Here is a 26874-nt window from a genome sequence, read left to right as displayed (position 1 = left end):
ATGTTTAAAACATCACCTAAACCTCTGTAATGCATAATTCCTGATATTGTTAGAGTGTCATATAAGCTGAGGCTTTAATTTTTTCCAGAGTCAATTTAGCACATGATTTGTACAATACAATATCATAGAAATTGTCATTGATATTGATGGAAATTGTCCCTAATGCTTGAGATTTTATATCTTGTGAGACATGACAATATTTTACAGTACATCACATCTTTTGAGAATGAAAGACTAATTTCAAGGTTATTTATCCTGTGGAATGCTGATATAAGGGTGGAGTGGGAGCGAGAGATTCTATAGCACTGAGGAACAGAGCTCTAATTATACAGTACATTGGAATGCAATGTGTAATTGGGTGTATAAACTGATGAAAAAATTACATAATTCACAGGAAAATGATAACCTTGTGAAATACCTACTTTATTTATTGTCTGGATTCTTATTTTGGTGTTTTTTTTTATATAAGTTTGTTATCATTTTTAGAGTTTTTTTTTTAATGGATGGAATTTCTTGAGGGCATAACGTACAACAACATAACTCCATATAGCTTGTCATGCATCTATCAGAAGAGTCAGATTTCTAGCTATTTCGTTATACTCTATGATGCAGTAAAATTATGTCACTTTTTACTGTTCTCAGCTTTTTTAAGGATGGCATTTTATATGAATTTTTCGTGTAGAGAATGAAGACATTTAAAAATAGGTTAAAATTGCAGCCGATTCCATTGTATCTTTAGAGAATATTGGCATTTATGTGTGCAGGTGATGCTTGGTAGTAAGAACTTTAATCTCAAATTTCTTTATCTTTCAAAATCTTTCCTGCTCTGGATTTTTCCTTAATAGATTAAGGCAATTAATTCTTGATTTTTAAACATTTTCTTGATTTCTCAAAGTATTTTCCACTTTCTTCTCTCCCCATAAAGGGGGAGGGGGTGTTAATTCAGTTGCCACTTTCTGCTAGGTTTAACTTACAGTGCCTGGTAAGTACTGTATATGGAATAAAGCTAAATGCAAGCCATTTTATCCATTTAAATGATATTGGAACATACTTTATAAGGTAATATTTCAGAAGTCTGTCATTAAATATTTATTATATGAAAGAGCAGAGATTTCACAACACATATAAATAATACAAAATATTTAAAAATACATAGTAAAGTACAAAAATGCTGCAGATTTGATGGAAAATGTTATATAAATTAAGATGAACAACTGACCATATACAATAAAATCAAAGCTACAGAAATATATTTGCATGTTATTGAGCTCCTGATGTGAAAAAATTAAAATGCTGTAGAGATTTACCAAAACAAACCCTTCTTTGATGAACACTGGTACATGTATATCAGAACTTCAGAAAGCATGCTGCATGTATAAATAAGGGGGGGGGGGGTTTAGCTACAATAAAACTTTGAGGCTAGGGTATAAAAGAAAGTTACCCTTACTAAAGGATATATGCAAAATAGTTTTGAAAATCAGTTTTTTTTCTAAATTCCTTTAAAATTGAGGGGTACGTAATACTCACTGAAGGACCTTTGTGCAACTTTTGTTATACCTAATGGTGCTTTATCCCTCTTCTAAAACAAATTTGAGAATTAAAATAAATGAATATGTATGGTAGATTTCTTTGAATAATCAAACACCCTGGTAAGGTACTATGCTGATGTTTTGTCTAAGAGTATCTGATGGTACATGTACCATCATTTTATATTAAGAATATCTGCAAATTAAATATTTGGGCAATATACGTTATACAATTTGGAACATATGACCGTAGTGTACTCAAGATATAGAGGACACTTTATGCAAGGATAGAAAGTAACTGACAACGTGTTGGCAAGATAATCCACAGATAATCGAATTAACAGTAATGCTGTCTTCTTGCTCCATGTGCCATGTAGCTATGACATACCGCAGACATTACTTTTACATATATATAATTACTGTAGTCATATCGGCGCCCTAAATTTGCCACAGAAATGTTCTAGAACAGCAATGACAACTCAAGAACGATTTCTTAATTTTGTTTTCATTCTTTATAGGTACCTATAAAAAATGAAAGATTCTTTCTAGAATTTGGATCACAAAAATAAAAATCAAATATTTTAACGTTTTTTTTATAGCTCCGAGTTTTCTTAGTTTTTGTTCTTAATACCTTATTTGGAATGAGTACTACCAACAGTTACTGTTCTATAGTATGGCACATATTTTAATCACATGTAATAAAATGTCATAAAGCAAAAAGTAATGCAAGCATACAACAATAAATGGCAGTTTTGGTTAAAAATGAAGTCCGCTGAGCAATCTTGGTTCCCTTCAGATGTGGAGGGATTTTTTGGGGTGTTAATAAATAAAGGAATTTGTATTGCATCATTAATATCTATAATCACCAATTTTTTTTTAATTTCGACACTGTAACTTTGATTGTGCGGCAATAAAATCTATAAACATTCTTCCTCTGTTTCTGCTCTGTTTTTGCCAAGGCAGCAAAAGCATGCTAAGCTTGTCTGCTCCACTGACAATATGTGTGATAAATCTTTGAATGTATGAGATAAACATCATATTTTTATGTAAACACAGCCCGCATGTCTTTAGCTTGCACAATAATTTACATTTTGTTAGAGGGTAGCTGAAATATTCCATTGATTTCCGTCTGGAAGATAACATAGAATTGAACTGTCTGCTGAAAGACACATTAAAGTTTGCTGTAGGTTTGTGCATTGATATAAACCTAGGTCTAGTAATTCCTATGACTTTTGTCTGACTTTGCTAATGACCTTTTCTAGTGAGTTTTCACTCTGTGCTGGCGCTGTGGCCTCATCTTTTGGCTTTGATTTGGATGCATTTTGGTCACTTTTGGTTGATTTGACACTCTTGTATAACCTGCTGGGTCGTATTTTCATTTGCGTTTTGGCAAGTTGTTCAGGCTTCCAGTCATTCCAAGAGATTCCCCTTGTTCTGACAGTTGATTGGTTGTAATAGGGACCATTTAGAATGGAATGCCAGCAATTGTTAAACCACCACCCAGCCCGCCACTCTTTACCACAGTGGTACGTATGCCAGTTGTCATTATCCTGATCTGGCGTGGAAAACCGCATCCCATGATGCACACTCATGCCATTTTTGGCACTGCCTTCAAAATCAGTTGCATGTATCTTGTACCTGTCTCTGGCTCCATCAAGTTTGAAATTCTTATAAAGGGCATAAACCCTGTTATCTTCAAAGTCCCATAGATCAAACCTCAGTTCATAGAAGTCCTGATTAGACAAGAGGAATATGTTATCAAGTCCTAACCAAAACTCAGAGGCAATGTTTCCAAAGCCATCTCTGTATTCGTCCCAGAGTCTGTTGAAGTCTACCTGTCCATTGAAGCGGTTCTGGATGACTAGCCAGCCACCTGGGGCGGTGTCCATGTCACACCACACAGGGATAGAGCAGGAGGAGTAGGTGGTGGTGATATAGTACACGCCACTTATAGTGTGGCCTCTCTCAAGCACATCCTGGCAATCTGAAAAATTGAAAAATTGAGAAAATTACATTTTTCTCAAGGTTTATTAATTTAGACAATGTGGAAATTCTATGCTGCTTATGAAACTACAGTTCATTTATCATGCTATCATATACTGTAAATAAGGGAGAAGGTGGGTAGGTGGGAAATGAAGCACAAAGTGGTTTCAAAGTATGAGTGAGTATAATGAGAATTATAAAAAAGTGTTGGGAAATAGAGGTTCACCTTATCTGATGCCAGTTAGATGGTTTTTATAATAATGCTAATAAAATAATGACTTCAGAATCTATGTTTTTCCCTTTGACCCCTCCAATAACTTTTCGTACCTAATTTTTTTTCTGTTATCTACCCAACAGAAGCATGCAAGTCACACTTTTATGCTGAAGGCACCTGATTCTGTTTTCCTCTTACAGTACATGATGATTTGTGTCCAATATATTTAGAGAGCAATCAAAAAATCTTCAAAGTAAAGTGTTTTTTAATGGAAACTTGTCAAAAATCTAGGATACTGCACAACCTGACATTTGTCATAGACAATAGAAAGAACTGCTTCTGGAAATTTAGTAGGCCATAAATCAAATAACTAAGGAAGCCTGAGACACTTGGGGAACATTAAATTAAGTAATTGCTTTTGTTAATGCAGCTTAGCATTTCATAAAAAAAATCTGCTCAGTATAATCTCAGAACCAAAATGGATAGAAATTCAGTTTATGCATTGAGTTGCACTCCAAAATATGTGGAGTTACCAGGATTCTATTGCATGAATTACTGTCAATGAAATTTTCTGGGTTGCATAAAAAGTTGCTTGGAAGTCAAGCTTTACTGCAGTAACTTTGTTTAGAAAGTAAAAACCAACTCCAATAGCTGTCTTATTCTATCACTGTTTATACCCTCTTCCTCTTTTCTAACAAAGACACATTTGTGTCACCTTGTCTCAGACATTGGTGCCCTAGCTTGCAGATATGACAAGTGTTACGTAACTGCCTGCATTTTTGTCTAATCCAGTTAACCACGTGAAATATGAATATGATGTCTGGCAGTTTAATGTTGCAATGGCCCTCTTCAAAGTGATTTGGAAAGGTTTTTTTTTGCAAAGGTACTTATCTATTAAAATATTTTTGAATTTTAATTGTTTTTCTCTTTTCCTAGAAAGTATTTAAATTTGTCTAACCTAAAAACAAAACTGACTGAATTGTTTGGTTGGCTCTGTGTGTGAACATTTTATTTTGACTGAGTGTCAAAATTCTGATTAGAAGTACAAAGGGTTCTTTCAAGAAATGTCGTAAAAATTATTTTTACAATTTTTTTATGTATAACAGAAGGAAATATGTAAACTGATACAGGTAAAAAGCAAATAGCAAAAAAGCAAAACACATAGCACTAGACATGATCTGTTTACGAGGCAGTAAACCCACTAGGTATTTATTGTGTTTTTAGGCTATTATTTGGATATTGACTGTTAAAAATTAGCAAAAAACTTAGGACTTTAACCTTTACAGAAGTTATAATTCAGCATTAAGGCCTCTCATACCATTCATCATTCAGAATTCTGACCACACATTGTTTTGGTTTGCATAAAGTGTTTCAGAAAACAAAACAATTTAACAAAATCTTGGTTTTAACCATTCAGTGTTTGGGGTAAACAGTATGTGTCAAATTTGTTGTCAACTTTTTACACTTTTGAAAAGAAATATTCTGTGTATTTCAAATAACTTGATTTATTTTCTTTGGCAAGATTTAAGTACATGTTTTAAACTTCTGAATCAATTACAGAACAGAACAGAACAGAACATTTTATTTCTAATTTAGAGCCCATGACAGACAAGTATGAAATTGTTACAATAATAAGGAAAAGATAAGCCAATGAATAGCAAAACAATTATACAATTAGCAGTTGACATAAATGATTTCAACAATAATCCTGTCTAAAAGGAATACATCAAATATGCATGTATGTGTAAAAGACTAATGGTACTATAACATGTTATCATTTATAAATTTGCCCACAAAATTAAGAGTTTCCTTATCTTCTGTATTGAGTAACCAATAAAGTTTTTGTTCATCATCTAAAGCTGAAAATAGTGGAAATTTATGATTAATTAACTGAAACATTTCTTTTCTTTGATGATCAAATTTTTTACATGCTATTAAAAAATGAGTTTCATCATCTATGTTGTTAGAATTACATCTATTACATAATCGATCTTCTCGAGGAATATTGGTAAATCTTCCCACTTCAATTTGTAATCTGTGACAGGAAATTCTTAATTTACATAAAGATTTTCTGTGATGAAAATTTTTAACAACTGATAAATAATTCTCATAACCCCAATTTTGTTTGAGTTTCACATATGTGGATAATTTGCCATTGGTGTAACTTTTATAACTTGTATACCATTTCCTCACATAATAATCTAATAAAATTTTATGACAGAATGACTTAAATTTATATTTTCCATAACAAATAACTTCATCTTTAATATTCAGTAATTTTCTTAATTTCTGTATAAATGCAAACCATGAGTTCTTTCCATTCGCAAAAAGCTTTTTACTACATTCATAGGCATCTTTAAGTAAAGGAAATTCTATGGACAAATTCTCAAATTTATACCAACTTTTAATCAACAACCTGGCAATATCATAATGCAGGGGGAACCTTCCCAATTCAGACAGTACTGCAAAATTTGTGCTTTTCTTATGAACGCCTAGAATATATTTACAGAATTTAAGGTGTATTCTTTCACAGGGTAGATTTTTAAAGCAATCTTCAACTGTTAAATTTTGACTGTTTAGGAATTTTTTAGTATTTATATTACTTGCACCCCACACCTCTGCATTATACAAAAGAATTGGTTTAATGGTAGAGTCAAATACATGTTTACTGGTTTTAATCCCAGGGTTCAAATCAATAAAATCCTTTCTTAATTTATAATATGCTTTTAATGCTTTCTTATAAAGCTCTAATCTTGCTACATGAAAGCTTCCAGATACACTCAGGTGGACTCCAAGATATTTGTAGCTGGGCACACATTCTATCATATTATTTTGAAATATTAGTTTTTGTGTAATATTACGACCAGCCTTATTAAAGATCATGACTTTTGTTTTTTGAATGTTTACCTTTAAACACCAATCAGAGCAATACTTTTCAAGTTTAGCGAGTCTTGCTTGTATACCTTTAGCTGATGAGGATAAAATAACAATGTCATCTGCATACATTAAACAATTAACAGTTTGTGTCTGAAGCGATACTTCATCAATACATGAATCTAAATACATGTACCTCTATCTTTTAATGTATTGTTTGAATCTATAAATGGGTTAATAAAAGGTGTTTTGAGTGTCACAGTTTATCGTATCTGTTTTTTAAAATCTAAATAAGTTTTTTTATGAGTTTCAAAATTTGATTTTTCATTTTTCCAAGTTGATTGTTAAAGTAAAATACACTTGGTGGTCACAACTTAATTTGACATGATGTTTATGAAGTCAGGAGTCATATAAATTATTCTTTTCACCATTGCAAGTAGAATGAAACTTTGACAACATTTTACAGAATTCCTTGCACCTGTTTTGGTGGTTATTTATAACAATGCTTTATTATTGAACTATAAACGTATTAAATTAACCATCAAATAGTTTATCAATATAGGTTAATTTAGCAAAATAAGTTGTCCATTGTATTTTGAAGAAAGAGTAAAAATGAAATTAAAGGTTTCTTTCTTTTATTTTGGTAGCGTAAATTGCATTCATCAATTAAATCTGATAAAAAATTCAAATTTTAGGTCACCCAAGTCATTCAGGTTACCTACTGCAAGCTCTTTTTTGTATATTTGCACATATTTGAATTTTTTTCATACAAATGGTTACCCATTTGATTATCAGTTGATTAGAGTCAACTGATGCTGCTGATTAATCATTAATCATAAAATTTTTAACCAATTTGACAACACTAAAAAAATAGTGTTTTTATTAGAGCCCTGCCCTACCATCGCAATCCCTGACTGATGGGCCAACTGTCGAATTTAATAACTTAAGAAGAGGGATCCTTCCCCATCCTAACCATACACTTAGTCTGTATGCTTACCCAGTAGAAGAAAAAATTCAATACCCTTTTCCACTAAATAATCATTACTGCCCCAATCTTTAACCTGAATGCCTCACCCAGGACCATAACTTCTGTCCCCCTTCAACCTAACATACCCAAAATACTTATACCCAAAATAAGTGCATGGAAATTGGTTCTTTAAAAGTTAATTAACATACAACAGATGGGGACAGATGAGAACCATCAGATAGCAATAGGGCACCTGAGTGACTCAGATGAACTGCTTAAAACATGGCAATATCGTTGTACAAAATTTTGTTTCAAGATATGAATTACTCTAAAGTCTTTGATGTTTGTTGTCATCATGTTCAGAATGCCAAATATTTCCAATAAATGAAAAAAGGCAACATAGATAAAGGAATCTGTGACATCTAATCATCTGTAAGTAATCAACAAACTATGTTATTCTGCTCCTGTACACAAATGTCAACTATGTCAAACTGCCTACCATTCATTCAGGGCTACTCAGATTAAAAGCTAGCTTTAATGAATTACTGATAAGATGGATTGACTAACCTAGTGATAACACAATTGATTAGTCAATGTTTGCTATTAATTGTGTTTCCCTGATTAAATCTCATTAAATCTTCCCATGCTTCAATTTACTTCCACATCAACATCCATTTACAAAATTTATTTGAGACCAAATTAAAGTAAAGATACTTAATTCACCTGACTTCAAACAGGGGGCAATATGTATTACCTCTTCATGCTTAACCATGACGATTTTTTGATTAAACGTTTTTACCTCTTTTATGAAAAGATTCACATTTTTTAAAGATAAGCTAGCAGACTTGTGGGAAAAAAGAATACTTTTAATGATGACCTGCCATCTATAAGATAAAACTCCTTTGATAATTTAAAGAAAATGTATATAGGAAATAAAAAAAAAAAAACTTCAAATAAAATATGAACAAATGCTTGTGGAGACTTTTTCGCCAAAATAAAAAACCATAAGTAATCAAAGATTACAAATTTCACCTTCAAATATATATCAAAGGATATAAAGCCTTTTGTTTATAACCACCCTAAGCTGTTGTTTTGCAAACAAACTTAAACCCTTTTTTTTCTTCATATTTTTCCCCATTTCATCTAAGGTGTTAAGCAAAATCTCAACATATTTTTCTTTTTGATAGACTGAATTCACTTCAAAAACACCAACAGATAGGATGCATGCAATTGGTCCATAAAGATTTACTGTAATGATGAAAATACCATGTTTTTTTTTTTTCAATTGCTTTGGATGACATATTTTTTCCCTTCAACAATCATCTGTGTTCAGTCAAATAGAAATACTCCATTTGAGCTTTGGGTAAATGTAAGAAGGGGAATGAGTACCTTCCTGCCTTTGGTTTTTTCCCCATTCTACCTGAAAATTCAATTCCAATTTAATCCATTTGGGCCATTGGGAATAAATGCATGCAAAAATGAAAGCCAGCAATTAAGGTAGAATAATTTTGATGACTTTAAAATGCTTAAAAAGTACTGATTGTATTTATTAAATATTGATAATGACCATATGCCAGAGACTTTGATCATGAACCACTTCTTAATAATAGAATATTAACACAACATTCTTGTCAAGTCTGATTCACCAAATAAAACCCCTTATTGTCAGAACTGTGATATTCTTTGGAAATGGTTCTGTAGTTTAATTTTCACTAAACTGCTGCACAATGCAATGCATCTTTCAAATTTAAACAATATCCCCAACAAATGTCTTTCATGTTCAGGAAAAAAGTCATCATAGCAAATTATGATTTTAGTGAAATTGGAAAAAATCTAATTGGAGAATCTGAATCTTTTTCAAATTTATTGGTAAACTTGTTAAAAGACAATTTTTGGGTGGGCTTTCATTTACAGTGTTTTAGGTATGAGCAAATTGGCCATAACCTCTTCTCAAGCTCTTAAATCTGATAAGGAAACATGTAAGAGAACAAAATCAAGTGAAGATGAAAATCCTGAGATAACTGTTAACTTCTGTGCATCAGCAAGTTGCTTTATAGATGTAATTCATTGATTTAGACTCTTGGGCCTTAGAACTTACAGTTGACCAGAATAAATTTAAAAAAAATTGAGTTTCCACATCAATATGGTCTATGCTTTTCACTTATTCTAAAATTTATCATTCTATTTTATTTTAGCTCAGCTTGAAATGTGGTTTTCAGCTTGGAGTCTTGATTTTTAAAACAATTTCTTGTTCTATAATGATAAGAATTACTTTAAAAAAAATAACCAAAGAAATGATTTATTTTTGTAGCTTTGCTTGAATGGATGAAGAAAATTTAGGCTTAGATCACTAGGCAATACAATACCCAAGAAATGATAGGTGTCAACTGGCTACAAGTCCTACAAGGGGATGAATTTCATTCTTAAATTGCCTATGAATAACAGATTGAATGGTTTATGTGTTGGGATGGTGGATTTGTCAAAGTCAATTATGATAGGGACCAAAATATTATCTGTCATTTCTTAATGCGAATAGAGAGATGTCAAAAGATCAATCTCTGCACCATTTCACTGTCGTCATTAAGCGGTTGTGTAATTGCCCTATATTGTAATAGGATACATCAAATAATTATATGAGGACTCAATGAAAAAAAAAATACCCTGACACATAATCCCTGAAATGAAATATTACATGCAATCTTGTGTTGTTTGTGGATATTTTTATCTGTCCATTATGATTAGAGCTCAGTTTTTCATTCAGTGGCACTTCAGTGTGAGCTTCTCTCCCCATTGAATTGGATAGAAGATTGTTACATCATTGTTTGATCTAAGAATAAACACTTCGTATTTCTCATATTGCAAACATGCATGATAAAACATTTGAAGTTTCTTGTTTTAATATTACACCCTATGTCTGTTTGTACCTTATCCAGAATGGATTATATATTGTATTTAAAGCACCACCTGTATTTTTTAACATGACTACTAAGTACTTGCTGTCTTACAACCAGCCATTAAGCAAACATACATACATACATCATAAATACAAGCTCAGGGTAAATTCCTCATGTGTTAAGTAGAAAATAGACCTAATAGTATATGCTGTCTTGAGTATTGCTGAATCCTAAATCAAAGTCAGGTGCAGAATTTATAGAAAAATGTATCACGTACCCCAAAGATTCACAGATACACCATATTATATCTGGAATCTTTGGTTATGCCTTGTCTAAGGTTGAAAACAGACCTTATCCGATACTTTACTTCATGTTTACAAAGAAGTGTCAGCCAGTCACTCTAACATCTGGAGAGTGAAAAAAATGGAGAGTTGCAAATTTTGTCCAGATACTAAGAACTCATGGCCATTGAGCAGTGAGGGGATCTTTTTCATGCCAACAACTACTGCAACATGGGACTTAGTTTAAACTATCTCATCTGAAGGACCAGTCTCCATTTCCCACAGTGGGGTTCCAACCCATCTACTTTCTACTTTCTTTGCAACTCTAGAGCAGACACTTTAACCACTGCACCATGTGGGCATTAGCAAGAATACCTCTCTCTTCTAAATATAAAAGACATGGCCCTGAGAGTTTTGATGTAAGGATGGACTCACTTGATATTAATACAGTGAAGTCTTCGATGTATTAATTTTTTTTAAAATCCCTTCTCCTGAGCATTGAGCAAAAATTTTTTTACAATATTATGATGAGAGTGCCTCTTCCAAAAATATGAAAGTTATAGCCATATCAGATGATTATTTGAACTAAAAAGTACTACTTTAAGATATTTTATCACTGAGTACTAGACTTAAGCATTGTGTTTTTTGCAGGAACATAATTTCATTATTTCCATCTTTTTCTCTCTCTTTCTCTCTTTACTTTATTATAGACTGATCCTTACAGTGTTGTAATATACTCAGGTGAAAGGTAGGGCCCTTGCTAAGGCCTTTTGTTTTGATTTACAAGATTTATACTGTCCTAATAAAAAAAAAATTGCAAGACAAAAATTGGTGGAGCCAAAACTCTTGCAAAGCAGCTAGTTAAAAACTTTTAAAGAAACTGCCTGAGTGTTGCAGTGGCTTACGTTAAGTGTTACCAATCATTAAATTGCTAATTATTTAACCAGGTTTCTTCCACTGTTTGCTAATGTTTGTCAGAAGTTGGAATGAGGATAAATTGCTTGGCATACACATCTTGCCATAAGAGATTCATTGGTATCATAGTTTGGGGCTCATTTACATTTTTGAAGGGCACCCAAGGATTTGAATTGTCAATACTTGAAGATAAACTTAATTGTCTAGAGATTTTAGAAATATATCAAGTTTTCATGGTTCTCATAAAACTACTTAGGATTAGCTGTGCAGGAGAAACAATTTTTGAAGCAAAAGTCATTTACAAGAACTTTCTCTTTGCCAGACCACTGTGTGAATGTGGCCATGCATTTTTTAGTGTTCTTCTTTGGTATGAAAAAATATGTAAGTGATTTACATGAAAGACTAAAATTGTTCATGCACAATGACGCCTAGTAATTTAGCAAATATGAGGATTACTTTAAAAACATTTATCATTTCAGTTTCTCTCATGTATCACACTACAGGGGGGACAAGCCTAGATGTTTCATCAGACCCCCATTTTTTTGTTATACCAATAAATACTAAATCTGCCAGTTATCCAGCTTCAAGACTGATTTTTTTACAAAGATAGCTGCTGTAAAAATGTGACATACTTTATGCAGGTCATTTGATAAGTCAAACAAAGGTATTTATGAGAATTTTTTCAATTTTATTTTTTAATGATATACAGCTATATTTTATCCTTGAAGAGATGTGCATAGCAAAAAGGATTCTGGTTATCTGCTGATAATATTATATTTCAATAATAAAATGGGATTAGTGGGTCCTGAAGCATTATACGGTGTCTGCTCATCCCAACATTCATGAATATTTTGCCCATCAAATCTGCCATACAATATCTAGAGAATTCTAAATTCTACAAAAAATGTCGTGATTTTCTCTCTGATTTCTGACCTGAAGACTAACTTTATTTTTCATTTAATTCAAGAAAGCTAAAGTTTATTAATTTTATTTTATCATTTTTATTGCTGGATCATTTTAATCTTGAGAGGTGAATTCAATTGAAGATGATAAATAAAAGAATTAAAACCAGAAAAGTTAAAAATTCAGTATTAGCTAATGGCTGCAAAACAAGAGTATGTACAGTAATTATAGCTTCAAATATTGTCATGTTGTCAGAAGTGAAAGAAAAAAAAATACCTTTTTCCTATTGATTTGTTCACTTAGATAAACGAGGTGGATATTTTCCTTCTTTTTTTTGAAATTTTGCTCTACTTCAATAGATTACATGGTGGTCTGCCTGTAAGCATTCCTCCAAGTTACGTGATTTCATGCAGTGCTGCACCAAAGAAAAAGCTTGATATCTAGAAAGTCATGAAGTCGTAATTTTAAAGATCATAGGTTTAATATTTGTGTAGGTTGATGATATAATTTTTTTTAACCCGTGTAACTACTTTAAGGGTCTGTGGACAATACAAAACCATACTTTGTTGAAAGAAATAGTTTGTTTATAGAAAATTAAAGAATCCTGTGAATTTAATCTTTATGATCACTTTTTAGATAAATCTCTGTATGAACTATGAGGAGGCGGTTGTACATGATGTTGAACTTCCAAATTACACAGCAGGACAAGAGAGCTATAGGCTATTTACTATAATACTACAATATTTATTGCATTCACTAGGCTTCTAACATTGAAAAGGTATAGGGATTTTTTTTTTAGCTAATATTGGAGTTATTCAGTGCCAGTTAATCATTCAGAATTTTCCAGACTTGATTTTTCTGATTTGTTTAGTAGAGATGTTTTTGATATGAAGCAAGAATATAAACTAGATAAGGTCTGTGTCTTATGTCGACAAATAGAGTAAAGCATGTTAATCAGTATAATTAAGTTACATAACTGATGTCATCCAGTGAAATGTCCTCAAGTTTAGAGGCAATTATTTGCAAAAAGAAGCCTAATGTACACAGCTCATATTAGACATGTTTAGGACCTGAATAGAATAAAATGCTTTTGCAGCTACCGGTAAAACTTGAGAAAGAGGGGGGGGGGGGTATGGAAACTTACAATTTAAGGATCATTAAATAAAATTATTTGCATTTGCATTAGATTTGAGAGGTATTTTTAATTATCTTTAATATCAAGTTGTTTGGCTGGAACATCCAATTTTTATTGTAAATCTTGCTTTTTAATGTAGCATTCCATTGGAAGTAAGTAAATGTCCTAGAAAGATAAGGACATGATCAATGATCAAAGTTTGGAAATAATGACTGGCATTTTATGTCATTACTACTTTTTTAATTTAGATTAAAATTGGGACCTATTCCCAATGACAAAAAGTAACCAATTTTCCCAATAATGACTAAAAATACAATCCACTGTAAAATTAATTCAGAAAGTTTTCAAACAAAAAGAAAAGATTTTCGAAAATTTAATTTACATGTACGAAAATAAAAAAAAAAAATTCCCTAATTTCACAAATTTGAAAATGATTTTTCCAATTTCACGGGACCTGGTCAGTGTTAAAATAGGGCACAAACAGCCCTTAAATTGCTTGAAATTTTTGTTTATAATTAGAAGGCTGTTTAACAATCAAAGGTATCCTAATAGCCTCCTCACGTCATGTCTTTATATCTTTAACGCTTTAACAAAATAGCTCCTGCTGATAGTTTGTTGGAAGATAACATCCCAAAATAGGAACAGTTAAGTTTTACATGCAAGGGGATTTATGTGTTTTTATTTTTTGTTTTCTAAAAAATTTGTTTAGTATTTTAAGACGTTAAAAATGTTTTCATCTTTTTGTTAATATATAGATAGTATTCACACATTTATGTATTCACAATCTAAAATTATGAAAGAAAATATCAGTGCAAATATCCTATGTTTTAGAATTTTTGTCTATATATAATTTTCAATGTACATAATCTGTAATACACATGATGACGTGTATCAGTAATATCCTTTTTTTTAAGTTTTCTAAATTTTGCATCTTATATCAGTTGGCAGAACAGTTCTGTTCCTAAATGAAAGAGAGTACCAGTAATGATATATATATATCCCTGGTGCTAAGAGGTATTTTTCAATTTCTTAAGTTTATATACATGGATCTGAGAAAGTTTCCTATTAGCTGAAACTTGATCTACAATCAAATTTTTTTTTGGCTAACAGGCAGCCTGTAAAATTTCTGAAATATACCACAGATTTAGTGAAAGGAAAAAGGAGATAAAAGATAAAAAGAGAGCTTCTTCTTTACATAAAAAGTGCAACTTGTTTTATTTTCCAGTCATTAATTCTTACATAACCTTCTTAACTGAGAAAATGTAGAAATGCAAGAGGCTGTGAGTTTGGAGCGTACTTTACCTTTGAAGGTAGTTTCCCGATTAGTTTGTCCACAGTTTAGCACCTTTGAAATGGTTTCCACTTGAATATTTTTACGTTTCAAGCTGCCGGTGTTGTCAAATGTAGTCACTTTTTTCTCCAGTACGTTATTGACCTCCACCACATCTAGGACGATGCCGGACACTTTCCTCTCCAGTTCCTGGTACCCCTTTCTCTGGGTATTAATGGTTCGCTGCAGGTGGTTCATCAAACGGTACATGTTGGTGATATTTTTGTGGTATTCACTCATCATTTTGTCACAGTTTTTAAGTTTAGATTCTTGTTTGATTATCGTCTGGTTTAAATACGTATTTTCTACTGTTTGATCCTCTAGCATATTTTCCACAGTCTTCAGGCGTTTTTCTAACTCTTTGAATTTTGACCCTGATAGTATATGGTTTTTTGTACTTTGTATAATACCATAAGGATTTTGGGGGTGAGCGGCCATAGTGGTGCTTTCCATGGTTTTATCGGCCTGAGGATATTCCTGGACTTGATTTGGACAATGTCCACCGTCGACCATTTCTTTGACCACAAATGTATACTTACATCTTTTAGTTTTTAGCATCTTTTTGGAATTTTTGCCCATTTTCAAGCTGAGGCAGATGTTAAAACTAAACAACAAAATCACTAAAAATCCCCTCATTTTGGAAGAAATTCTTCAGCTCTGCAGGAAAGTATAGGAGTCAAAGCCTCAGGGGGATCACTCACTAGAAGAAATAAACAGTTTGTCAAACAAGTTTTTTGTCAGAAATAAAATAAATAATCCTCAATTCTTACTCCTAGAATTTTTGGTTTAAAATTGCATCACCTGCAGATTTTGAACAACAGGAGAATTTTTCAAACAGCATCTATGTTTCAACCGATTCCGCACCTGGCTTTATAGACTCTTTGTAAATAAATGTCTAAAATGAAAAATATTCGCAATAAAATTTTCTAAGAATGTTGATTTCTATCTTGGTAATAAACAAGCAGGAGAGTTTTTAAAATTTTCAATGAATATTCCACTCACATTGTATTTATATCTAGGAGACTGCCGAATTGTGGTCCAGTGACAGAATTCATGTTTCTGAGCGGAGGTAGTAGGCATGCCATCCATTCCTTATTAGTCCCCTATTACGAGTGGGTTGAGGTTTGTGCCTCAATGGATGCTGCATCTTCATTTGTCACGCTGATGAAAAATACATCCCCCTGTTTTTAAAAAATTGCCTCGTAGTGCCTCCCACAGTGGCGTATCAGTTCATTCATAAATTTATGCTTGAGAGGCAGATTATTCCGTCAGATAGATTTCACTAAGTGCTGTCGATACTTCACTACTGCCCTTTAGCCTACCCTTTAATACAACCAACTGCCTTGTCATTTTCTTACAGCATATTCATTGTTACCTTTTTTCATTGTTGATAATGTCAAGTTCATGTTTCATGTATCTTCTTCAACGGTGTTGATTTTACTACTTGATAGAGGCAGTCAAATGGAACTTTGGATTAAGTAAGATTTCAGCTTGAAACACTTAAATACATCTGTAGGTATATCATATCTCAGTGGGAATTAATAATGTTCATGTGGATATTGTATACAGTGTTACATAATGGTTTATAAGAGTAATGCACAGAAAATTTCACGAATATCTTCATTTACTCCATTCTCTTAAAGAGGGCATTTTGAATCACACAGATTAGTAATCAGTCAGGCAATCTAGACTAGCTGACTCGTGGAATATGCTGGATTTTCAATGAACGTAGTATAGATAGGCATTTAGCAAATGGATATTGGTAAGAAGTATTACTGCGTAATTACAGTACTTGATAAATTAGTAAGTCTGTGAATCAGGAAAGAAGACATCACTGGTTTATTTTTATATAGCATTTATACTTTATAGTAGTATATATACGAGGTGATAATGTATCAAGTGTCATCAGTTACTGTAAATACTTATCCTAGCTCTGTTTCACATATGAGGAATTCATGAGCTTGTATTGTACCATGTTTTATATTCAGTATTTTTTAGTTTTTTCTTGAGGTGTTCAAATAAAATTTTATTTTAGGGATGGAGTAAGAATTAAAAAAAAAACATTTAACAATTTTAAGATTTAAGAAACAGTTCATATGTTGTTTGTGAAGTTCTATATTGGTAAATGATGGTTTCAAATCATTTCAGTGAATTTATTATAATATGGTATTCAAATGTATAACTAATAGGCCTACGTCTATGTGATGAAAAATTCCTTATCTAAATGATGAAGGTTTATTTTTAACATTGAACTTCCATTCATAATTTTTAGAATATTGATCAGATTTAAGAGACACTACAGATAATGCATTTTAAACATTTATTGGAGTGATGCTCAGATATAGGTGCATACTTGCTCTAAGTCACATTCCTAATGTCTGTTGCTATTGCATTATGTCTTCCGGGGTTATTCCAGGATCAGATTTGGCTTCAGTTAATTAAACAAAGAAATCGGCAATGCCACTGGTACATCAATCACATGACTGAAATTAACTCCCTTTTTGTCAGTTGTTTGGCAATCGAAACTAATTAACAAAATTTGTTTATTTATTAAGAAAAAACATTTTTATTTTGTTTGTTATTTATTGAGCACTGGTGTATTATGTGCAATTAATTTTACACAAACAATTTTATTAAGGTCTTCCGTTCCAACGGAAGACCTTCTACTGATTCTGATGATTAAGATTATTAAGGTCTTCCGTCTTCAGCGGAAGACCTTTTTGTTATTCGTTTGTTTCTTTTCCACTGTTTTTCTTCTTATTTTTTTTCTTACCGATTTTGTGCACGCGATTTCTCAAAAACGGTTGGTTATATTTTTATGAAACTTTCAGGTCTGATAGAACATAAAAAAACTTGATGCATTTTTTTTTCATTTTGATGACGTCACTTCCGGTTCGAAGATTTTTGCAATTTTGTGATTTTTAAGGGTCATTTTGTCCGTCGCTCTTCTTAAAAACCGCCCATCACAGGAAGCTGAAACCTTTCCTGGTAGATAGAGCAACAAATGTAGATTTGCATTGTGTTGTTAACTTTCACCGGAAGTACTGCACGTTAACGCTCGGCATGGTCTGAAAAAAGTCATAATGAGCGTTTTAAAATTTCTTACACTTTTTCCATTATATCGTTTAACATGTAAATATTTTGTTAAAACATATAGAACAAAAATTGTGAAGAATTCTGAGATCTTTTAAATGATATCTCGAAAAAAGGGCCAAAAGTTTTTACTTGATATCTCGAAAAGTATTGAGAATTTGTAATACTTCAAAGAAGCAAAGTTGTTCAAAATGACAAGCTTAATCTATTTGACTCGTCTAAATACGTCCGGCGTCGTCACTTCCGGCCAAACCGGAAGTAGTCAAAAACGCGTATTTTTGCCGTTCTTGTCAAGTTTTTTGGGTAACATATGTCTCTGGGAGCATAAAAATTAATTTTCCGTCCGTCGTCGTCACTTCCGGTTAAACCGGAAGTAGCAAATATTGCTTATAACATAGCTTTAGAGGATTCAAACCATTTTTAGGCGTTATTTCTCAATTTTGTTGAAAATGAAAGCTACTTCCGATCAAACAGGACGGAAGACCTACTCGTTGCTTTGCAACGAGCTTTGCTCTAGTTCTTTTTTTTCCTTTTCCTAGACGCCAAGTTTGAGGCCTCATATTTCACTCATTTCTCAATGGATTTTGCTCAAATTTTCAGAGTTTATAGACGTTACTAAACTCTATCAGAATGCTATCTAAAATTTCAAAAAGTCACTTCCGGTTTTGAGTTATTTCACTTTAAACAAAAATTTATAGGCTTTCGTTTCCAGACAAAGGCTCAGAGACGGCTAAAGCTGGAGCAGAAATTTTACTGATTTTAGATAATACAAGGATTGAAGTTGTGCATGGCGGTTTTTGTTTTTCGATTTCTCTATTCAAAGTGGTGCTATATAGGGGTCAAAAATTAGAACGCCTAAAAGAGCAAAAATTTACACATATTTAGCTTTTTATCTTCTAAACTAAAAATATTTCGTTAAAACATATAGAACAAAATTTGTGCAGAATTACAAGATCTTTCAAATGATATCTCGAAAAAAGGGCTGACCCCTAAATTAAGGGATCTAGAGGGGCAAAAGTTTTTTCCAGATATCTCAAAAAGTATTGAGAATTTGTAATACATCCAAGAAGCAAAGTTGTTCAAAATGTCAAGCTTAATCTATTGAAGTCGTCAAAATGTGTCCGGCGACGTCACTTCCGGTCAAACCGGAAGTAGTCAGAAATAGTTTATTTTTTGAAGTTTTGATGCAAAATTGAATTTATAAAGTGACTGGAGACGACTAAGCTCATTGCTTTCTTTTGTTGACGTCACTTCCGGTCAAAACAGGACGGAAGACCTACTCGTTGCTTTGCAACGAGCTTTGCTCTAGTTTTTAGTAATTTTCTTGCTTGGAAAAGCTAGAAATGTCAAAATCTGCAAGACGTTTACTTTTGTTTGTATACATTTGGAAAATTAACCATAGATATGTTATGCAACACACTGACATGGTATTGATGAATGAAACATTTGTTACAGAATTAACTGATGGTTATCTGCCCTTAGGTGCATGCCTGGGGTTTGATTTTTCTTACTTAATTGGCAAAACTGTATTCTTAACTGCAGAAAACTTGATGTTTTGGGTCTAAGTTAATGGAATAAAATTCACAGAAGATCTAAAGGAACACACACATACACTAAAACATAAAGTGTATTAAAAATCATTTAAATATAACAGTGCTATTTTGTGCTACTTTATTTTAATATTTTTTATTTAATGTCCCTTTAAAAAATTTTCACTCATAATTTGAGATGCAACTATTTGCCACTGGAAAGCTGCAGATTTAGACCTTTACTCGGCACTTACAGCCTTTGAGAAGTGGGGGATCTCTTTTGTGCTAGCATCTACTGTGTCACAGAATGTTAGTTTATAGAATATCATCAAAATGACTGTTTCCGCATCCTACTAAGGTATTGGAGCCCAAAATGAAAGTATCAACTCCATGCTCTGTGAGTCTAGTCTAAACGCTTCTTTGGGTAACTTGTAAACTTTGATTTATACTCAGAATTTAGTAGAACTAAGCGCAACAAATTTAAGTACATGTGAAGAGCATCTTTAAGTGAAGGGAAGCAGAATATGTATGAAAATACATTTGAAATTTTTCCACCCCAAAGACAATGCTACATGTATGTACCAGAAACTTATACTAGAAACTGTACATTGGTCATAATGAACAGTTATCCTCAGTCAAATTCAGGCCCAGGTGGGCTAAGTTTGTAATTCTGTACAGTTTAAAACTTTGTTATCTCAAAAACAAATTAAAGGACTAAGAGAAAACCCATAAAATAATTGGCTTGTAGAATCATCAATCTTTTTTCAGGGTTATGGAGTCAACATAAAGTCAACAAAAAGTAGGTCATTGTGACCTACTTTTGGACTATCATGGCTATATCTAAATGTTGCAGAAACTAACTGGCTTCAAGAATAATGTTATTTTGGCAGTTGATGCATTCATTTTGGTTCTCAGAGTGTGTAAACCAAAATAAAGGTCATGTTGACCTATTTTTGGAATTTCATTTTTTTTAATGTAGAGGATACTATGAAGTTTAAATGGAACTGATTGGTTGTACAACTTATCAGAAATGTAATAAAACTGCAATGGAAAACTGTCAAGTTATCTGATCACAGATAACTTTTCTGATCACAATTTGTCCGTTGCCAGTCGTTGTTGTCATGGTTGATGTAAACTTTTCACATTTTCGACTTCTTCTCAAGAACCGCTGGGCCTATCTCAACCAAACTTGCCACAAAGCATCCTTAAGTGAAGGGAATTCACCCTCATTCCAGGGGAGATAATTGGGAATTAATGGAAATTTGGTGGTATCTTTTAAAAATCTTCTTCTTAAGAACCACTGTGCCAGGAAAGATGAAATTTATGTGGAAACATCTTCAGGTAGATCAGATTCAAGTTTGTTCATATCATGACCCCCGGGGGTAGGGCGGGGCCACAATGGCCGACCAAATTTTTACATAGAAATATATAGGAAAATTCTTTGAAAATCTTCTTCTCAAGAATAACAAAGCCATAATTGATATTTATTTGGAAGCATCCTCAGGTAGTGTAGATTCAAGTTTGTTCAAATTATGACCCCGGGGGGATAGGGCGAGGCCACAATGGCTGACCAAAGTTTTACATAGAAATATATAGGAAAATTTTTTAAAAATCTTCTCAAAAATAACAAAGCCATAATTGATAATATTTATATGGAAGCATCCTCAGGTAGTGTAGATTCAAGTTTCTTCAAATCATGACCCCTGGGGGTAGGGCGGGGCCACAATGGCCGACCAAAGTTTTACATAGAAATATATAGGAAAATTTTTTAAAAATCTTCTCAAGAATAACAAAGCCATAATTGATGATATTTATATGGAAGCATCCTCAGGTAGTATAGATTCAAGTTGTGACCCCTTGGAGTAGGGCGGGGCCACAATGGCCAATCAAAGTTTTACATTGACATATTTAGAAAAATTCTTTAAAAATCACCTAATCAAGAATAGCAAAGCCATGATTGGTCATGGGACTACTTTTGGATATAAACTATTCAATGATAAACCAATTTCTACTTTTTCCCAGCCACAGTGCTCAGGTGAGCGATGTGGCCCATGGGCCTCTTGTTTTATTTTGGCTTAAAGATTTACAATTTTTTTTGTAAAAATCTGATGCATATTAGCCTTAACAGTGAAGTAATATGCAAAATGATAGTTGATTCCATTAGCTTACTCTGTCTCAGCAATTTTTTTAACAATTTATCTACTTTGATATATGAGGTATGTACATAGACTTGCATTGCCAATTCCCTTTTTACCAAAGTTTTGGTATGGCAAAGATGCAATCAAGGATGTCAAAGACAAGGGCAGGTGCACTCAGATATTATTGCAGGTGTATCTATTGATAGCTCAAAGGAAAACAAATCCCTTTGATCAGATTAGTATGGGGAAGATACTTTTACATGTGACCTACCATTTCCCTTCAGGATAACGTTATGGAAGTATGTCTGATTGGCTATTTACCTACCGCGATCTGAAGTCTGTCAAGGGGGGATAACTAGTACAACTGTGCATCTTTGTGAGCTTTTGAATGTTTGGTAAACATTACCAATTGTTTTTGTCATTGTCTGGCAAGTGCTGCTGATTACCTGTTCCCCAGGTACTTATTTTCAGATGTTGACTGACCTTGTACATGTATTTGTCTTGCTTCTGTCTGGCTTCAAAGCCAAGTTGATACAGACATAAAGAATATATCATATTAAAGTCATCTCAGTAACACCCATTTCTCTGTTAATTTGTCTGAATAGTCAAAAATAGGGATACTATTATTGTAAACAGATGTATGATTTAGTCCCATAAAGCGATGATTTCCTGACCACATTACATAATTTTATGGAAGGAGTGTTAATCATCATTTTTTTAATGAATCGGAAATAATTTTCTTCAATTTGGAGACAAATTGAATGCACAGAAAATGGTTGATGCATTAACAATTATCTCATGTAATTCATTTATAATTCTGTTATGAATGGATGGCATTTCATCCAGTGTAACAATCTCCTGTGAAATAATTCCTCCTAGGAATACGTGCTTATTGGGATGTATTTTATTTTTCAATGCTAATCCTATTTTGTCATTTATCACACTTCTATGTCAAATATGCCAATCTTTATTCTTTTGAGATTTATTTCAGAAAGTTTGGATTAAATGCATACAGGAAAATTGTTGGTAGACTGTAGGTTATCTGTCAAACTGAAATATCTATACAGACATGGTCTTATTTTATGACACAATTGTTAAACATGTTGGCTCCATATAGTGCATACTTAAGAAAAAACTTTCTTAAAATGATCCCTTATTATGTAATAAATGAGGTTTTGCAGATATTGCTGTCAGACCACATTTACCAAAGTTTTAAATATAAGTACCAGACATTTAAAAAAAAATATTTAGATTCTCCAAAATGTTTACAGATATTAAAATGATTTTCATACTTTTCTTTTAGGGTCAAAGATGTGGGTCAAACAATGGCAGTGAAATACAGAGAAATATTCCACAGGTAAGAAAATTCTAGCATTCAAATGAAAACGGATTAGGAAAACTGGAGTAAATGGTTTTGTCAAAATAAATCGGTTACACTCGTGATATTCTGTCAAGATATTGTCACAGAGAAGATAAACTCAGTGTAACCTACACCAAGGTTATGTATCCCTCATCAATCTTCTCTGTTCAATTTGTGTTCTCCCTTTTACACTGCAGCTGCATGCAGTGGTGAAAATAAGGAAATCATGACAAAAATACCACAAAGCAATTTTTTTCAAAGTCTCTGTTCCTAAAAGTTTAGAATAGTGGGCTTACAATTTTTTCTGGAATCATGTTGCGAGAGACATGGCATATTATAGACTCTTTAAACTTTTTCTCTTGCATAGCACTTGACTTATTTTTATTTAAATCAAAAGAAAGCATGATTGCAAATTACACCCCCAGTTGATATAATGTTCTGGGTCAATTTTTCTGTCTGTCCAGAATTTTCTAGAATGCATAAGTGTACATGTAGTTTGATTTCTTGTTAAGGTATTATTATTATTATAAGTAATCTAAGTGCACATTTCATTTTTGAATTGCAAATGCATTTATATTTTTAACATTTACAGAATTATTTAAGGACTTCTTATTCACACATTGAAGATATTTAAACCATTATAGAGGTATTGAGTTGCTGAGAAGTCAATACTTTTTAAAATATAATTAAGTAATGTGACATGATAACAGGTACTTTTCATTGAATGTATGAAATATTGGAAAAATTGATGCACATGTATGCATGTTAAGGTCAGGATTCTTCGTTGGTTTCTGACTAGATGAAACGTTCAAAGTATATTTGCTTATACCGATATGTCTTATATATTTATGTGTAAGGTATTTTAAAGACCATATTTTTCTTTCCTCATCAGAATTGTACAACTTTAAATAGAAATGGTAAACTGCATTTAAAAACTAGCAGGGACTATATTTTTGGCGGAATAGTGGCGTATGAAAATATCTTCTTTTCTGCCTCTCAAAATTATGATAGAACAATGGATTTAATTATTATTTTTACACAATCAAAGACTTGAAGAAATTTTCAAATGTAAGTTAAATTAATAATAAGGGACTAAACTTTCAAAATATATCAAATAAATATGATTTTTGAAGAAACTAGAACTATATAAGCTTTCAAACGCTTCCAATCAAATACAGATTTGAGCCAAAAATCCATAAAAAGTACTTTTTCTCTCTTAGTAAACGATCAAAACTTTTTGTTTCTGTATCATTTTGTACATTTATAAGACAACTTTATTATATGTGAAAATAAGAAAAAGTTAAATATAGGAAGCATATGAAAATGACTGATATATCCTAAAAAATTAAGAAAAACAGAGAAAATTTGGATTAGCCAATATCCAGTTAAGTTAAATTATTTATGTAAATTTGGTAAAATCATGCTATAGACCCGATATAGTAATATCGTTTTATGCAAAAGAAACAATCTTGAAACTTTTGAAATAGAGGTAGGCATCACATGATTGGCAACAATCCTTTTTTTATTCTTAATGTCAAGGAAATAGATAATGACCTTGACCTGACCTTACCTCTAATATAAAACGGTCAAATTTAATCTCACTGATACTATTACTTACTGATGTTGTTTACCTGATTCTGTGAAAATTTCATTAATTTTTAAATACAAGAAATATGAGAAGAATCCTACCTTAAGGTCATAAGCCTAAGGTCAAGGTCAAAAAGGTACAAATTTAGCTCAGATGACAGAGAATCTAGATGACTTAATTAGTATATTTATTCACTTAGATTCACTAGCTAGAAGTATATATAAGAAGGAGAGGAAATTTAATGAAGTTTTAGGGTGTATCGAATTCGGTTGATTGCATACATATTCAAAGAGAGATAACTTTTGAAGAGCTCTAACATTTTAAGAGTGAGGGGGGTATTTATCCATTTTGATTCATTGTCCAAGTCTTTTTCTGTTTCATATTCAAGTATAATCAATAAGAAATTCAATTTGATTCCATTTACCAGGAAAGTTTTCAGAGTCACCATGTAACATAATTGAGGATTGATTTTTAAAATCACCTCATGGACCTAACAGGATTGAATAATCTCCTCATTTGTCATTAGCATACTCTTTAAAATTCTTTTTATTACTTCTTGACATCTTCCGAACTAAGTGTTACATGAGAATAAAAAGCATCGTCCCTTTTAGTAAAATTAAATAAAAAATAGTGAAAGGTATATATATTGTTCAACAATTCTGATTCTTCTGTATTTGAAAATTAACATAATCATTATTGACATTTTATTTATCTTTAATCAGTCTTCTGATAATGTGTTATATCTCTGATTTAACTATGAGTCTTCATTGATTTGAGTTATTCCCCTTGTGTAGGGATTTCCAGTTCCTGTGGATGACTGATGTTGAGACAGTAAACAGCATTACAATGGCCTTCCTAGCGACTCCCGTCATACTTGTACTGAACACAAAAACTCACTACTTCTACTTCCCAGACTTTGATATCAAAGACATCACCATTGATAAAATGTCGGACTTTCTGAATAGAGTCAAAGAGGAGAAGATTCAGGTAACACATTGTAACTCTACTGGGGAGGGGTTAGGAAGCTGAAGCTTCAGGTAACACATTGTAACACTTCTGGGGAGAGGGGGTTAGGAAGATGAAGATTCAGGTAACACATTGTAACTCTACTGGGGAGGGGTTAGGAAGCTGAAGCTTCAGGTAACACATTGTAACTCTTTTGGGGGGATGGGGTTAGGAAGCTGAAGATTCAGGTAACACATTGTATCTTTACTGGGGAGAGGGGGTTAGGAAGGTGAAGATTCAGGTAACACATTGCATCTTTACTGGGGGCAGTGGGTTAGGAAGATGAAGATTCAGGTAACACATTGTAACTCTTCTGGGGAGAGGGGGTTAGGAAGGTGAAGATTCAGGTAACACATTGTAACTCTTCTGGGGAGAGGGGGTTAGGAAGGTGAAGATGCAGGTAACACATTGTATCTTTACTGGGGAGAGGGGGTTAGGAAGGTGAAGATTCAGGTAACACATTGTATCTTTACTGGGGAGAGGGGGTTAGGAAGGTGAAGATTCAGGTAACACATAGCATCTTTACTGGGGAGAGGGGGTTAGGAAGGTGAAGATTCAGGTAACACATTGTAACTCTTCTGGGGAGAGGGGGTTAGGAAGGTGAAGATTCAGGTAACACATTTTAACTCTTCTGGGGAGAGGGGGTTAGGAAGGTGGGGGTTAGGGGAGGTGAAGATTCAGGTAACACATAGCATCTTTACTGGGGAGAGGGGGTTAGGAAGGTGAAGATTCAGGTAACACAAAGCATCTTTACTGGGGAGAGGGGGTTAGGAAGGTGAAGATTCAGGTAACACATTGTATCTTCTGGGGAGAGGGGGTTAGGAAGGTGAAGATTCAGGTAACACATTGTATCTTTAATGGGGAGAGGGGGTTAGGAAGGTGAAGATTCAGGTAACACAAAGCATCTTTACTGGGGAGAGGGGGTTAGGAAGGTGAAGATTCAGGTAACACATAGCATCTTTACTGGGGAGAGGGGGTTAGGAAGGTGAAGATTCAGGTAACACATTGTATCTTTAATGGGGAGAGAGGGTTAGGAAGGTGAAGATTCAGGTAACACATTGTATCTTTACTGGGGAGAGGGGGTTAGGAAGGTGAAGATTCAGGTAACACATTGTTTCTTTATTGGGGAGAGGGGGTTA

General features: G+C 32.9%; 2 protein-coding genes across 4 annotated transcripts in view; one reads left to right on the top strand and one right to left on the bottom strand.

The window, feature by feature from the left end:
• Nucleotides 1-26874, top strand: part of LOC134259552 (protein disulfide-isomerase TMX3-like) — a 49576-nt gene that overhangs the window by 14684 nt on the left and 8018 nt on the right. Inside the window, exons 10-11 of the mRNA XM_062742140.1 lie at nucleotides 23086-23139; nucleotides 25525-25717. Coding sequence (XP_062598124.1) covers nucleotides 23086-23139; nucleotides 25525-25717 — 247 coding nt within the window. The remainder of the gene's footprint in view (nucleotides 1-23085; nucleotides 23140-25524; nucleotides 25718-26874) is intronic.
• Nucleotides 1075-16519, bottom strand: LOC134259551 (techylectin-5B-like). Of its 3 annotated transcripts, XM_062742138.1 has the most exons (4): nucleotides 16025-16519; nucleotides 15824-15917; nucleotides 14995-15722; nucleotides 1075-3510 (listed from the first exon to the last, which is right to left on the bottom strand). In XM_062742138.1, exons 3-4 carry the CDS (start codon nucleotides 15656-15658, stop codon nucleotides 2750-2752), a joined length of 1425 nt encoding a protein of 474 aa, XP_062598122.1. In that variant the 5' UTR covers nucleotides 15659-15722; nucleotides 15824-15917; nucleotides 16025-16519; the 3' UTR covers nucleotides 1075-2749. The 3 variants fall into 3 exon arrangements, with proteins under 3 accessions (XP_062598122.1, XP_062598123.1, XP_062598121.1); XM_062742139.1 differs by lacking the exon at nucleotides 15824-15917; XM_062742137.1 differs by having other exon boundaries at nucleotides 14995-16519.

Source organism: Saccostrea cucullata, unplaced genomic scaffold, assembly GCF_032062105.1.
Source record: "Saccostrea cucullata isolate Sc308-1 unplaced genomic scaffold, CSIRO_AGI_Scuc_v1 ctg707, whole genome shotgun sequence".
In the NCBI taxonomy this organism is placed as follows: domain Eukaryota; kingdom Metazoa; phylum Mollusca; class Bivalvia; order Ostreida; family Ostreidae; genus Saccostrea; species Saccostrea cuccullata.
This window is presented reverse-complemented; position numbering and strand designations above follow the sequence as displayed.

Coding starts and splice junctions, on each gene's coding strand:
- LOC134259551 (XM_062742137.1), bottom strand. CDS start 15,658: ATGAGGGGATTTTTAGTGATTTTGTTGTTTAGTTTTAACATCTGCCTC. Junction 3,511..14,994: donor TCGGGAAACTACCTTCAAAG/GTAAAGTACGCT, acceptor TCAATTTTTCAG/ATTGCCAGGATGTGCTTGAG.